We start from the raw sequence: 13,189 nt of genomic DNA, 5'->3' as shown, positions 1-13,189 counted from the left end.
CTTTTGTGCCTCTTGAATTCTAAACTTTTTCACAAACAAGACTCGCGAAAATGAGCATCATATTTATATTCGCACCTCTACAGAACCAATCAGAGCATCTGGCAAATAGAATAAGAAAGTTGGTGGATTTGAACTAAGCAGCACAATCATAAATGGCATGTGTGTGTGCTAAGTCATTTCATGGGCTATAGCCTACCAGCGTCCTCTGTCTGTGGGCTCACTAGGCAAGAATACTGCAGTGGGTTGCCATGCCCTCATTCAGGGGATCTTCCTGACCCAAGGGTCAAACCCCATCTCTTTCGTCTCCTGCATTGGCACCCGGTTTCTCTACCACTGGTGCCAGCTGGGAAGCCCCATAAATGAAATGTAAGTATTAATAACATACCTTTTTTTCACCAAATTTCGTCTCCCCTCCTCCTGACCTTCTCAAAACAGAGTAATTATTGCCTTGTCAACTGCGTTTGCACCAGGACCTATGTTTTGTTCCTAATTCTACTTGGTAGTAGTTCATTCATCTCTTCTGCCTGGAACTTATCTGAGTCACATGGTTGAGTCTGAAAAGTGTAGATAAAACTTCCCATATCTTTCTCTTAGTCACTCTTTTACAACTGGTAACTGTTTCCTTTCTCATAAATGCCAGGATATATGATGTTTGGCATTCACCTTTTGCCTTTACAGAAAAAAAAATTATATGTAAGTATCTTGCCATACAAATATATGTAAATCGGGCTAAAATTGTTTTCAGCTGTTAATCGGATAGACTTTATGCCTTTGGTAATTTCCAGTGATTTGAATTTTAAGCAGCTAGTCTCTTGAGTAACAACGAGAATTGCTTGCAGTGTGCTTACAGCAAAAACTGTTATAGAAATGCAGTTGCAACTTCCTTTGACATTTTCCTTTTCATTGGATTCTGTATCTATAATAAAGATAACTTATTTTGATACATTCAATCCATGTTTAAAGCAAAACAAACAAAACCCCTCAGTTCTGAAACGCTCTTAAAATTATAAAACCATCTTCTTTAGGAAAAGATTAATATCTACTTTCCCTGAAATGGCAGCCTTCTCAAACTCCTTCTTCATTTCTTTCTATTCTATGCAGACATTGCTGTCAGGTAAGGGATTGCCAAGAAGTAAAGAGATAGTAGAGTTGTCACAGATCAGGACAAAAGAAGAAATACTGTTTGGAAAGCAAGCTAACTTTTGACCAAAACCTTCTCCTTATATATCTGTTCCCACCTGTCCTGTTGCTTGTTGTGCATACCTTCCTAACAAAAAATAATAAAGAAAACTTGGAGAGGCTACATGTTCATCAAAAAAGATATATACAACAGTATATGTGGCGAGAATACTATGATTCACCCCCTAGAAAAGAGTTTAAAAAGAAATTGAGATGCTTTATGTCCTGACCAATTATATTCTTTTTATGGAGCACAAAACAAATCCCAGGCTTGAGTCCAAAGCCTAGAATAGTGTCATGAGATAACAATCATTACAAAACCACCACTTTGACACAGTCCTTTTGCTAATGGTACACTTTGCATTATGTTAAAGTAGACATGCAAAAACAGAATTGAAACTTAGGAAACTTTCAGTTAGGAAAGGTTCACTGGTTGGAGGTTAAGTAGCTTTTGTTTTACAGGATTAAGTTCAACACCTTATAAGTATAACCTTAATTCTTGCCCATCAGGTTCAGTTTCAGCAAAAGCAATGCCAACAACCAGCTCATACTCACTTTGGGTCACTACTGCTTTTACCAGAAAAAAATAGTATTTTTTTACTTTCTGCACTCATACAAGTAAAAATGTGGCACTATGCTTTAAATGTCACAGCATAAAATGCTTTCCAGTGTTGAAAAATAAATTCAAACGGATGTCAAATGCACTTGTATCAGAAGGTCACACAGAATCTCTAAGTTTTTAATTTTCTGTTCAATGCAGATATTGTTCAAGTAAAATGCAGACACAGTTTTTTTGATAAATTTTTCATAAAAATAAAGCAATAAATTTGAATTAGTGGCTAGCTTGGTTAACATATATATTTTTTACATTGTATGAAAAAAATTAGTAGAAAGGCAACATGAAGTATTTTGCCATTGTTATTGGGCTACAATGAAAAATGTGGTATATAAAACAAGTAACGAAAGACTGCCTATAATAGATATTAGGAAAGGACTTCCAAACTTAAGAATGATTTTATTAAGTCTGTCAATAGCCTACTGTTTTGATGAATTTTGAAGGAAGAAAGGAGGAGGTGAGAAAAGTCAAACAATTGAAACTACTAAAAAAAAAAATCATAATAACCAGAAGGTTAAGTTTTAAAAGTCTCATTTTTCCCAAATACCCTAAATGGTAAAAATCTCACCAACCAACTCCACAAGTTCATCTGTGTGCTGGTAGCTATTTAAAATCACCCTGGAAGTATTTTTGTCTGTAAAAGTTCTAAGATTTAAAATATAATCAGACAGCATGAAAAGAAACACAAACATCCTTGATCATACTTGAAATTTTTCATGTTAAATTCTGTGTGATTTATTCAATAGAATATAGGATACCACTGTTTCCTTTTATTCATAGTTATAAGTAACTGTATTTCTCTGATTCTCTATATCAAAATTTTCATCGCTACCACTTTACCTCAATAAATTTTCTTAAATATTTCTATCTCTTAATGAATGAAGCTATTATGTTCATTATTATGATGATTAAAATAACTATTATTACTATTCATTCATATGACATTATATATTTTAGGAGCATAGTATTAGCACATGAATTATTTTTATGATCTTTTTATAGCAGCATAAATGTCACAGTGGTTCTCATTGCCATTGAAAATCTCATGCAGAATTATTTCCATTTGTCAACACTAACCAAAAAAACTATTTACTTAAGCTTATTACTTAAAGTAATAGCTATTAAAATGCCCTTTCTACATTCCTTACCAATTTAATTAATCCTACAGAATTCAAATTTATTTCATTATAAAAAGTTCCCCATGTTTGCTATAATTTTTTTTCAATTTATGGATTTGATCTAGGACACCTGCTTGCATAGGAAGAATTTATCTATTGAAGAACTAAAATTTTTTCTTCAGGGTATTTGATACTGGAAATAGTAGACTCAATAAATAGGGTAAGACTTTCAGAGTATTACGGATGGAAAATAGTTGACAGTTATCTTAGTAAAACTTTAGTTGCTGGTCTTTTGTCATTATGGCCTCTGATAAATACATATCAGAGGATTTTCAGCTAATGCTAATAATGACAACTCATTGATGATTTATGTCCACTAACTTTATGTGCTATGTTACAAACCAAATTAAGTTGACTGATATTACAAAATCCCACCCTCCTACTGCCTCAAATTATGAATAGTTCACATATCAGAAAGCCGTTATGTGTGAACATCTAGGACATGTTATTCAGCATTAGTCTAGTTGCACCAACAGGGGCTTTGGCAGCTGGACTCATTTTTTGTTTTGAAATACATTAAAACCTCAGGAAAAATGCTCACCAAGTCTTACTAATAACACATCCTCCGTAGTGCATTAATATAGCGAGACTATCTGAGATATGTCCAAAATTCCAAAACATTTCACGAACTGAAACCCTATGCAAAGAGTTCTTTAGAAAAACTAGCATTGCTATGGCTGCACTGCCCCCTAGGGTGAAAATAACTTGTGTTTATGCTGAAGTTCATTTGCCTTTTTCAGATCAGCATTTTCATGACCCATTTGTCTAACTACGGGAATGACCGGCTGGGATTATACACATTCGTCAACCTGGCCAACTTCGTGCAGAGCTGGACCAACCTGAGACTTCAGACTCTGCCTCCAGTGCAGTTGGCTCACAAGTATTTTGAGCTCTTTCCTGATCAAAAAGACCCTCTCTGGCAGGTAAGACTGGGTCAATAATTGGTATCATTAATTAATCCCACAAACATATGTTCTATGAGTTAATACAACTCTAAAAAGTAAAGGCATCGGGGGGAAAAATAATGTACATTTTGGAAATGTTAGTAGATTTGAGAAACTTCACTGTGGGCCAGATTCTCTGTTCCCAGCCCCTTTAGAAACTATGAATGCTGAAAGCTCAGTGAGAGGGTCAGTGGATGTCATATTTTCAATCAGGAGTGAGGGATCAGTTTGCAGATTGCAGCAAGTTGACAGAACAGAAGATGGTTTTAGGCATGTGTTAGGCAGGGAGTCGGCCTTGAACATATCCGTATACCTCTCGTGACTAAACAACATTAAAGGGGTAGGTGAGGAGAGTTCAGAACTGCTATCTGCCTCTGAACCACAGGGTCACCGACAGCTGCAGAATATAGGCAAAAGCATTAGTCAGGTATTACTCCGGACATGGGGAAAATGTTTAGTGGCAAAATCACTGAGCTTCTTAAGAGAAAATGTCATGTAAATATGGCATATTCAAACGGTTCCAGGCATAACCCAGATTTCAAAGCTTACACTCTACCTGTCCTAGAATTACAGAAACACACTTTGAGCTTAAATTGCCCACCCCATGACCTGGGGAAAGTAATAATCTTAGCAAGTAACTACATAGTGCCTGTTATATGTGTGACTGAGTTCTTTACATATGTTCATCCATTCAGTCTTCACAGCTACCCTATGAGGTGTAGTTATTACCCCCATCTTACAGATAAAGAAACGGGGGCAACACAGAAAGGCTGAGACACTTATGCAAAGGCATACAGCTCTTGTGTGACAGAACGGTAGTGAATTCTGGGCCACCTGGCTCCAGACACTGCACTCTGAATCACTGTTCTAAATGAGAATTACCGACAGAGCTGATGGTATAATAATAACGATCTTCAGAAGTTGTTGTTTAGAAGTAGAGCTCAGTAAATTTCACAGATTGAAGTTTCAGTAAGCTCTGCACTTATATTCTATTCATGTATCTGTGAACTTGAGCTAATTGCCTCATAGGCACAAACAGATAACCACAAGAAGATATATAACTACATATTTTAGAAGGTTAAAGTCGGTGGTTGTAGAATTATCACTGCATACTATTTGGCAGTTAAGATTTTTAAAACATCCGTCTTTTTATCTTAACCACTACAGAACATCACCAAGTGTCAGCCACTGGAAAGATATGAAACTTTCCTGCTAATTTAACACCTTATTTTAAAATTGAAATCATTATTATTTCAGGTGAAACCACTTTTTTTCTAGAACAAGAGCCAAAAAAAAAAAAATACCCTCACCTTAGTCTTTAAATCTGTTGTTTATGCTAAATAAGCAGGTGTGTTTAACTACACATGTAGTATTAATTGAATTGAAATAGAGCGCTGTCCCATTTGCCTATTCCTGAAAAGTATTAAAAGTACCATAACTGTTTATGTAATATGCAGCTAGCGGTTAAAATTAAGGATGTTTTAGATGGAGTTTGCACAGTGAGTTTGGTTTAAGTACTATTGTCCAAAAGCAGATTCCCTAAGGTAGTAATTCACCCTCATTTTACCCTTTTGCTGAAGTTTAGTGCTTTTTAGCATCACAGTTTGTAAAGTTATAGTTTTAGACATACATTTACTGACCTCTGAAAGCAGCTGAAAGGAATCTGCTATCTCTTTAAACAGTATTATTATGACCAGATCCATCTCCTTTTGAAGCACAGCAGGAAAGATCGAAGTTACTTAGAATAAAAATCTGATACCTTATATATTTCAGTGCTGAGAGTGTATCCTCTTCTAGGTTAGCAGTGCAAGCAAGCACAGCCTCTGCCCAACAAGCTCACTATTTTAAAACTTAAACCACACACACGCACACAATTAAGACACGGAACTACCAATAGCAGAAAAAAATAATTAAACCCTCAGTGCTCTGAAGCTGTTTACCCATAATGGAAATGCCTCCCCTCCCTCACCTCCTCAGTCAACACTCACCTTCAGGATGGAAAAGGACTTATTTGAAATCCTCCATGGATGCCACTTTTCGACTTTCATTTAAAAGAGGGAGCCACCATAGCCTTGCTTCTGGGGATATCTTTTCAATGACAGAAGCTGAAAAACTCTAGCACATAATGGGCAGCCACAAAAAATACACATCTCTGTTTTTTTCTCCTGTTTAGAATCCTTGTGATGACAAACGCCACAGAGACATTTGGTCTAAAGAAAAAACCTGTGATCGCTTACCAAAATTCTTGGTAATAGGACCCCAGAAAACTGGTGAGAACTTTTTATGTTATAATCAACATGTATAAAAATCCTGATGACTAGACAGTGAATTCTTGCCACAGTGACTTCTCAAACTCCCTATAAACACTGATGAATGAATGACATTTTATTCTCTTTGTTGAGCTGAATGTTTCTTCAAGTAAAAAGGATGCAGATAGATATTACATAGTTGGAATATCCAGGAGTCAATTTGGTGGCGAAGTTACTTTTTTCCCAAAGATCCTAATTGAAAATTGCTGTTATTAACATTTCTAAAATCAAAACTAATCATGTGTTTGAAGAGTGACTTACAAGATTTCATCAAATTTCAAGATGGACACATATAAATCTTTCAGAAATTTAGTCTTTTCCTGACATCTTCCTGATACAGTTTATTTCTAAACTCTTGCAGAAATGACTACTTTCCAAAAGTTTATAAAGGATGCTTGACAAGCAGAATTCATAAGCATAAACAAAACTTTGTGTTACTTTGTGTTAAGAAAGATATTTATTCATACCCAGAAGAAATCTCTGGCACCTTTTTTTAAGTTGGTGTGCAATTTTTCCCACAAACTTCTTGTTTCTGTAAGAAACAGTATTAAAATGAAGCCCAATGGAAGCTTTAAAAATGCCAGACATTCAAGCTGTATCCTGCATGATAAATTATTTGGGGCTCTTCGTTTCTAGCTTTACAGAAAACAGTCATTTCACATCCCTTCTTAGGGGAATAAATTTCCTTTTCTTATTTCTCTAGAAATAACTTGGGAGAATTCTATGTAATATACACAGTTAAGTTAACCTACTCATTTTCTCTTAGTCCCATTTACAAATAACAATCTGAAAACAATAATAAATATGACACGTACTTCTCTTATCCTTATTTATCTCACTTGTCCTTATTTACAGTCAAGAAGCAACTAGAAAGACATTTAAACTAAAGTTTCTTTAGCGAACTCCCACTGTCATCACGTAGCTTTATCATTAACGGTCGCATCTTCTCTCAGAAGCTTGGCAGATCAAGTATGCTTCAGAAAGCCCTGCAGGGTATACTTCCTCTTGTGTTGCGTTAGATATGCAGACATTTTAATATCATGGTTAGATAGCAGAATTATTACTTGTCATCTTCAGCTCAATTGGGTTTCCAAATGTTTATGTTACAATTTGTATATGACATTTACCTTTGGAAGGGAATTTCTAAATCCTTTTTATAGAAATTGAAATTTTCCCAGTCTTATAGGGATATAATTTACATACAATAAAATTCACCAACTTTAAATGCATAGTTCTATGAATCTTGGAAATTGTACACAGTGGTGTAACCACTACAACATTTAAGATTTGGAACACTTCTGTCTCCCTAAAAAGTTTCTCCACATCTTTTTTCTAGTCAGTTTTCCTTCCCCAATCCTTAGTCACAGAAAACCACCTTCTAGCACTGTAGTTTTGGCTTTTCTAGAATTTCACATAAATGGAAATATAAAGTATCTTTTGTGTTGGACTTCTTTCACTTAGCATATTGCTTTTGAGATTCATCCATATTGTACCTATTGATATTTTATAAGAATTTTTTTAAGTGGACAGACGTAGCTTCTTGTATCAGTTCCATAAAAATTAGCTTTATTTTTAATCTTTAGCTTTGCCAAAAGTATTTTTCTGAATAATTTTGCATAAACATATAGTCATCTGGATATTCAAATATTTTTAGTGTTGAAACTAACAAAAACAGAAAACCTGAAGCTTTTTTTTTTTAATTTTTGAATTCTTGTTTTTGTGTCTATGATTGTTGTTGAAATACAACATACACACACACACACACACACACACACACACAACAGCTTATTCAGACCCAAGAATATGAGTAGGTAAAGACAGAATTCAGAAACCACAACTTGATTTTTTGACCACTGATAAATTACAGTGTGCCTTTTACTGACTAGGTAGATAATTAGATTGTATTCACTTTTTTTTGTTTGTCTTATTAATGCTCATCATGCTATTAATAGCAAGTAATATGATGCAATACAATTCTTAAAAATAAAATTCAGAAAAGAAGTTTATCAGATGAACTCAGAAAGGATTAGCCTGTTTTCTTCTTTCATATTGTAATAGCTATTCTTTTTGTCTTTACAAACACTATATTCTTTTCAATTTTTTAAAATGCATTAGTGAATTTTAGCTCACAAAATATTATTTTTTTAAATACCTTACAATATTCAGATATCGAGCTTTTTAACTATTTTTAAATAGATTACCTCACTTGACCCTCATAAAGCCATGACAGCTAAGTACTTTCTTCCCCACTACACGGATAAGAAAACTAAGACTCAGGTCATATAATTTTTGTTCAAGTTCAAACAGCTGGTAAGTGCTAGAAATAAAACTCTTGATCTTAGAAGTTATCAGACTCTGAGGTATTATGCTCTAGAAAGCTTTACTATGTATTTCAAGTAATGGAACATTTTTTTCCCAACAAGTTTTAGATTTTGTCCCATATTTCTTGTAAGTCAATGATTCTTGAAGTGTGCTGAATCAGAAACTCTGGGATCAGGCCCAGCTCTCTGTTTTAACAGCCCTCTAGGTGAAGCTGGGGCTTCCCTAATAGCTCAGTTGGTAAAGAATCCGCCTGCAATGCAGGAGACCCTGGTTCGATTCCTGGGTCGGGATCCAGGGATCCCCTGGAGAAGGGATAGGCTACCCACTCCAGTATTCTTGGGCTTCCCTTGTGGCTCAGCTCATAAAGAATCTGCCTGCAATGCAGGAGACCTGGGATCGATCCCTGGGTTGGGAAGATCCCCGGGAGAAGGGAAAGGCTACCCACTCCAGTATTCTGGCCTGGAGAGTTCCAGGTCGCAGAGGCAGACACGACTGAGTGACTTTGATTTTCACTTCAGGTGAACCTGATGCATGCTAAAGTTCAAGAACCACTGTTTTAAGTCGAGTTTGTGAAGATCATTTTTACCTTGTATAGCATAGATTACTGTGTTTCATTCCCTATAGTTATCTATGATTATAGATAAAATGTTCATTGTTTGGTTCAGACAAAATCTAGGAACACTGCCTCTTCCAACTTGTTGTTTTAGACAATATTGCTGTTGACAAGAGTTATTTTAACAAATCTATATGGGTACCTATGATATGCCACCCTCTTTCCAAAAATGCAAATTGTGTTATTTCTCCAAGAAAAGGCACCATTTTTTTTTCCCAAATTTAGCAATTTAAACAATTTTGACACTCCTTTGTATAGGTATGTAAGTACATTCAAACTTAAACAAACTGGTTAAACGTTTTCATTCTGTCTCAAATTAATAAGCTTCATAGGCCTTGGGAGGAACTTTATAGGGGAACCCAAGTATTAATAATATAATATGTTAAATAATGATGTCTTTCATTTACATGGTACTTTATTAATATCAAAATATCTTCAGGCACAATATGTCTTTTTGTCCTCAGAGAAAGCCTAACAAATGATTAAGGCAGGTGATTTTCCACTAATAAGACAAAGCAAAAAGCCAAAGTCAATGACTGAACTGAGTCCAAAAGCCTGTTCTTACAGCAGGCCTTTTCTCACCTGACACTGTCCTCATTTTTTAGAATTCGTTTCTTAAGATGCTGGTTATCTATTCAATTTAATTCAAGGGTTACTTATATGCATCTGTTTGGATCATTGTAATACAGTTTATTAACAACTCAAATGCTAATAGTAGGAAACTGTTTTCATTCAATTAATCTCTGAACCTCTATTGTCTTTTCAGGAACCACTGCTTTGTATTTGTTCCTGGTTATGCATCCTTCCATCCTTAGTAACTCCCCCAGCCCAAAAACCTTTGAGGAGGTACAGTTCTTTAATAGAAATAACTACCACAGGGGGATTGATTGGTAAGATGGGTTATTAGTATAAATCTAAAAGTATATGTACTGTGCACAGTATTAAATTAGTGCTTATAATCAACATTTAAGTCTGTTAGCTACAAATAGTAATTATCTCTGTGCCTTGATTAAATAACATGAAGGAGCACAGAAATTACTCATAACAAACTTTTCTCAGCTTATGAAGGGATTTGTCACCTCAAAAGACTCATGTGTAATTTTAATTTGCATTAATTATCTTTGATGGTAATTACAAATAAAAAGAGAAATACCTAATATACAAGAATTTCATTTTTTTCTACTCTTAAGAAAACACTTTCATAGTTTTTTGTTCTTATGTACTTTGCATTAAAGTGATGCTACAGTTCACACATAATATACTATTTTACTTTGGTACAAAAGGTAAATAAATAAAGTTAGACATGTATATGCATTTCATGAGTAATGAAAGCTATTTTTAAAAAGATATCAACAATATACAAAATTTAATTTTGGGCCTTTGAAACTAGAACCATATCAGCCATCTGAGGAAAAGAGTTAATTAAAATTAAAACTTAAAATGTCTACTATACAAAAAATACATAATGCAGGAGGAATAGGTGTTACAAACAAACGTGTTAATCCTAAAATGTATCTAGAATAATGTACAAATTTTTACATTAAATTTTTACATTAAAAGAATGTACAAATCCTAAAATGTATCTAGAATAATGTACAAATTTTTACATTAAATTTTTACATTAAAAGAATGTACAAATTCTTTTAATGTACAAATTTGTGCAGAAAGTAGTGTAAAAGTAAATTCTTATAACAACCGTAGAGCATGAACATAAACATTCTGCGTGTCATTTAGCATACAGCTGTTATATATTAACTTCTGTTGTCAGGTTGCATGATCTCTATTTTATATGTATCAGCGCCCTCAAGGTTTGCTTGTGAAAAGTCCAAATGGAAAGCTAAATGGATTGAGTATAAGCTGAGCTCCTACTAGGATTTATATATATTTTAATTATTATATATTTTCTTGCCAATTCCTCAGCACACTGGTTGATACTGATTAATTATGTAGTATTAGATAATAGCTGTGAGAGTCAAGGATCCATCAACTACTTCAGCTGCTGTTTTCCCACTGACTCAAATAAATATGCTTGTATGTAGTAGAATAAAAAATTTAGTCCTTGTTTACATCAAGATTAAAGGGGTTGATTAAAAACTGCTTTGGAAATAGAGAAATGCAACAATACTTAGATTCCCTGGGACTTAAGAATATCTGTGAGAATACTCAATTTTTTTAGGAAAAAGCTGTGCCTAACACAGTAATGTGTATAGGGACCATAACAGAAATGGACAGTCCCTTAAGTGGTCTCCAAAGAGATGGCATAAATAAGTAGAAAATGAAAGAGCAATTAAAGATTTTAATGATAACTTGCTAAAAATACCCCAATTGTAAACACTTTTGATTGACAAATTATGTGTTTATAAAAGGCAATTAATACAAATAACAACAACTGTAAATATCAATCTATTAGCAATAACCAGAGCTTTGCTCTCAAGGACAGCAAACGTATTCAGTGCTTAGACTGGCCTTGCCTCTCCCTGAGGTACCTCAGCGGTCCCTTTAAGACAACAGAGCCACGAGGTTGAAGTCTGTGTGTCTCAGCGTGCCAAGGTCACTTACAGAATTAGCCCAGGCACAGTTAATTAATCTGGAGACATGGATCTGTTCTTTCTGGAGAACTGGGCAAAACCAGGGCTTCCCTAACAGGCAACCTGAACACAGGCTTAGGGCACAAGCAAAGTAGGGCAAATGAAAATGAGAAAACTCCGTCTTTGATAAAAATAGCCGAGATTTGCAATCAGAATTTCTAAGAAAAATGTTTGGTGTAGGCATACAGTTAAGTTTTATATCCTACAGTTTGGTATTATTTTTTATTATCACTTAAGGAGGCAGTGGATGGTCGGAGCAGCACCTGGAGGGTCGTACAACCCTGCTAACCTTTAGAAATCCTAAACGTCTTAATCTGGCTCTGAGTAAAATCACTTAGAAATACCCAGAAACAAATAAATGTGGAGTGTTGCAAAATTTACATCTTTCAATTTTAAAAAAAAAGTTCTGAGCTGTCATGGGAGTAACAAAGCTTAAATGAGGCAGGCATTCATGTTTAACCCCCAAATTATTAAACTACTCTACTTTGCTCACCAATTCTTTGAATAACCTGCATTCACATTCTCCAAATGTGGACCTGTTTCCACCCTGGAAATACGAAGCTGAATTCTTCACCACCTTGTGTATTCAGCAAACACTTTTCAAGTGGGCACATAAGCAAACAAGAACTGGCCCCTGCTTTTTCCATGAGCCTCTGGAGTCAGACAAAATCAATACATTTTCGGTCCAAGATCCACAACTGCCTGAGGACGATTTCAGGGCCTAAAGTGTCGTAGGTATGGAGGACTACCAGGAAGGTGGGACAGTTTTCAGAAGTCAAAAGTTATCTGAATTCAGTACCTCCTGCCCTTCTTTTGTGATTTTTGGACCCTTTCTCAGAATAAGCAAGCTCGGACCAAATAAGATACCACTAAGACACCTGATGTGACCTTAGCACCACTGGAACAAGTGTGGGCATCTAAATTAAAAAGTGTCCTAAAATGTGGCACCTTCTATTAATAGAGTGTATACCAGAACAGATAGCAGATCAAACTTTCCAGAAATGTTTACATGTCTTTACCCCTAAAAGAAAGGAATCCCAGCATGACACATGACCAACAAAGCAATTTCCAGAAAAACATAAGATGATTGCCGTGCTGCACTGAGTCTGAAGACATCACTCCGTTGCGCCAGCCAAATTATGTAACATGGTAACAACTGGAATCCTGCTAGGAGCTTTATTGTGTGAATGGAAGAAAACAACACACTGCAAAAAGAACTCACCACATAAACGTTAATGGCTCTCTTTTTCAGTCATTATTGAACTACCTTGTCTTGGTAGCTCAAAATCATTGTGGCTTATGAATTAGAGACGGTGTGGGTCTGGAGGGTGAGGCGTTTATTAGAAAATGCAAGAAACCCTAAACGTTAAATTTGCACGTTCTTTCTAAAAAGGCCCTTTGCCTTTAAAAGATGTTCTTTGATGCTTCAGAAAAACCCAT

General features: G+C 35.2%; 1 protein-coding gene across 4 annotated transcripts in view; it reads left to right on the top strand.

Annotated features, from left to right (window-relative positions):
• The window catches only part of LOC122673501 (bifunctional heparan sulfate N-deacetylase/N-sulfotransferase 3), a 180,147-nt gene that overhangs the window by 136,031 nt on the left and 30,927 nt on the right, over positions 1–13,189 (top strand). For all 4 annotated transcript variants that reach the window (XM_043871348.1, XM_043871349.1, XM_043871350.1 and 1 more), the window contains exons 7-9: positions 3,714–3,896; positions 6,091–6,187; positions 9,928–10,051. In XM_043871348.1, the coding sequence (XP_043727283.1) occupies positions 3,714–3,896; positions 6,091–6,187; positions 9,928–10,051 (404 nt within the window). The remainder of the gene's footprint in view (positions 1–3,713; positions 3,897–6,090; positions 6,188–9,927; positions 10,052–13,189) is intronic.

This window comes from Cervus elaphus, chromosome 17 (assembly GCF_910594005.1).
Source record: "Cervus elaphus chromosome 17, mCerEla1.1, whole genome shotgun sequence".
NCBI classification, from domain to species: Eukaryota; Metazoa; Chordata; class Mammalia; order Artiodactyla; family Cervidae; genus Cervus; species Cervus elaphus.
Note: the sequence above shows the minus strand (reverse complement) of the source record. Positions and strands in the feature narration are given on the sequence as shown.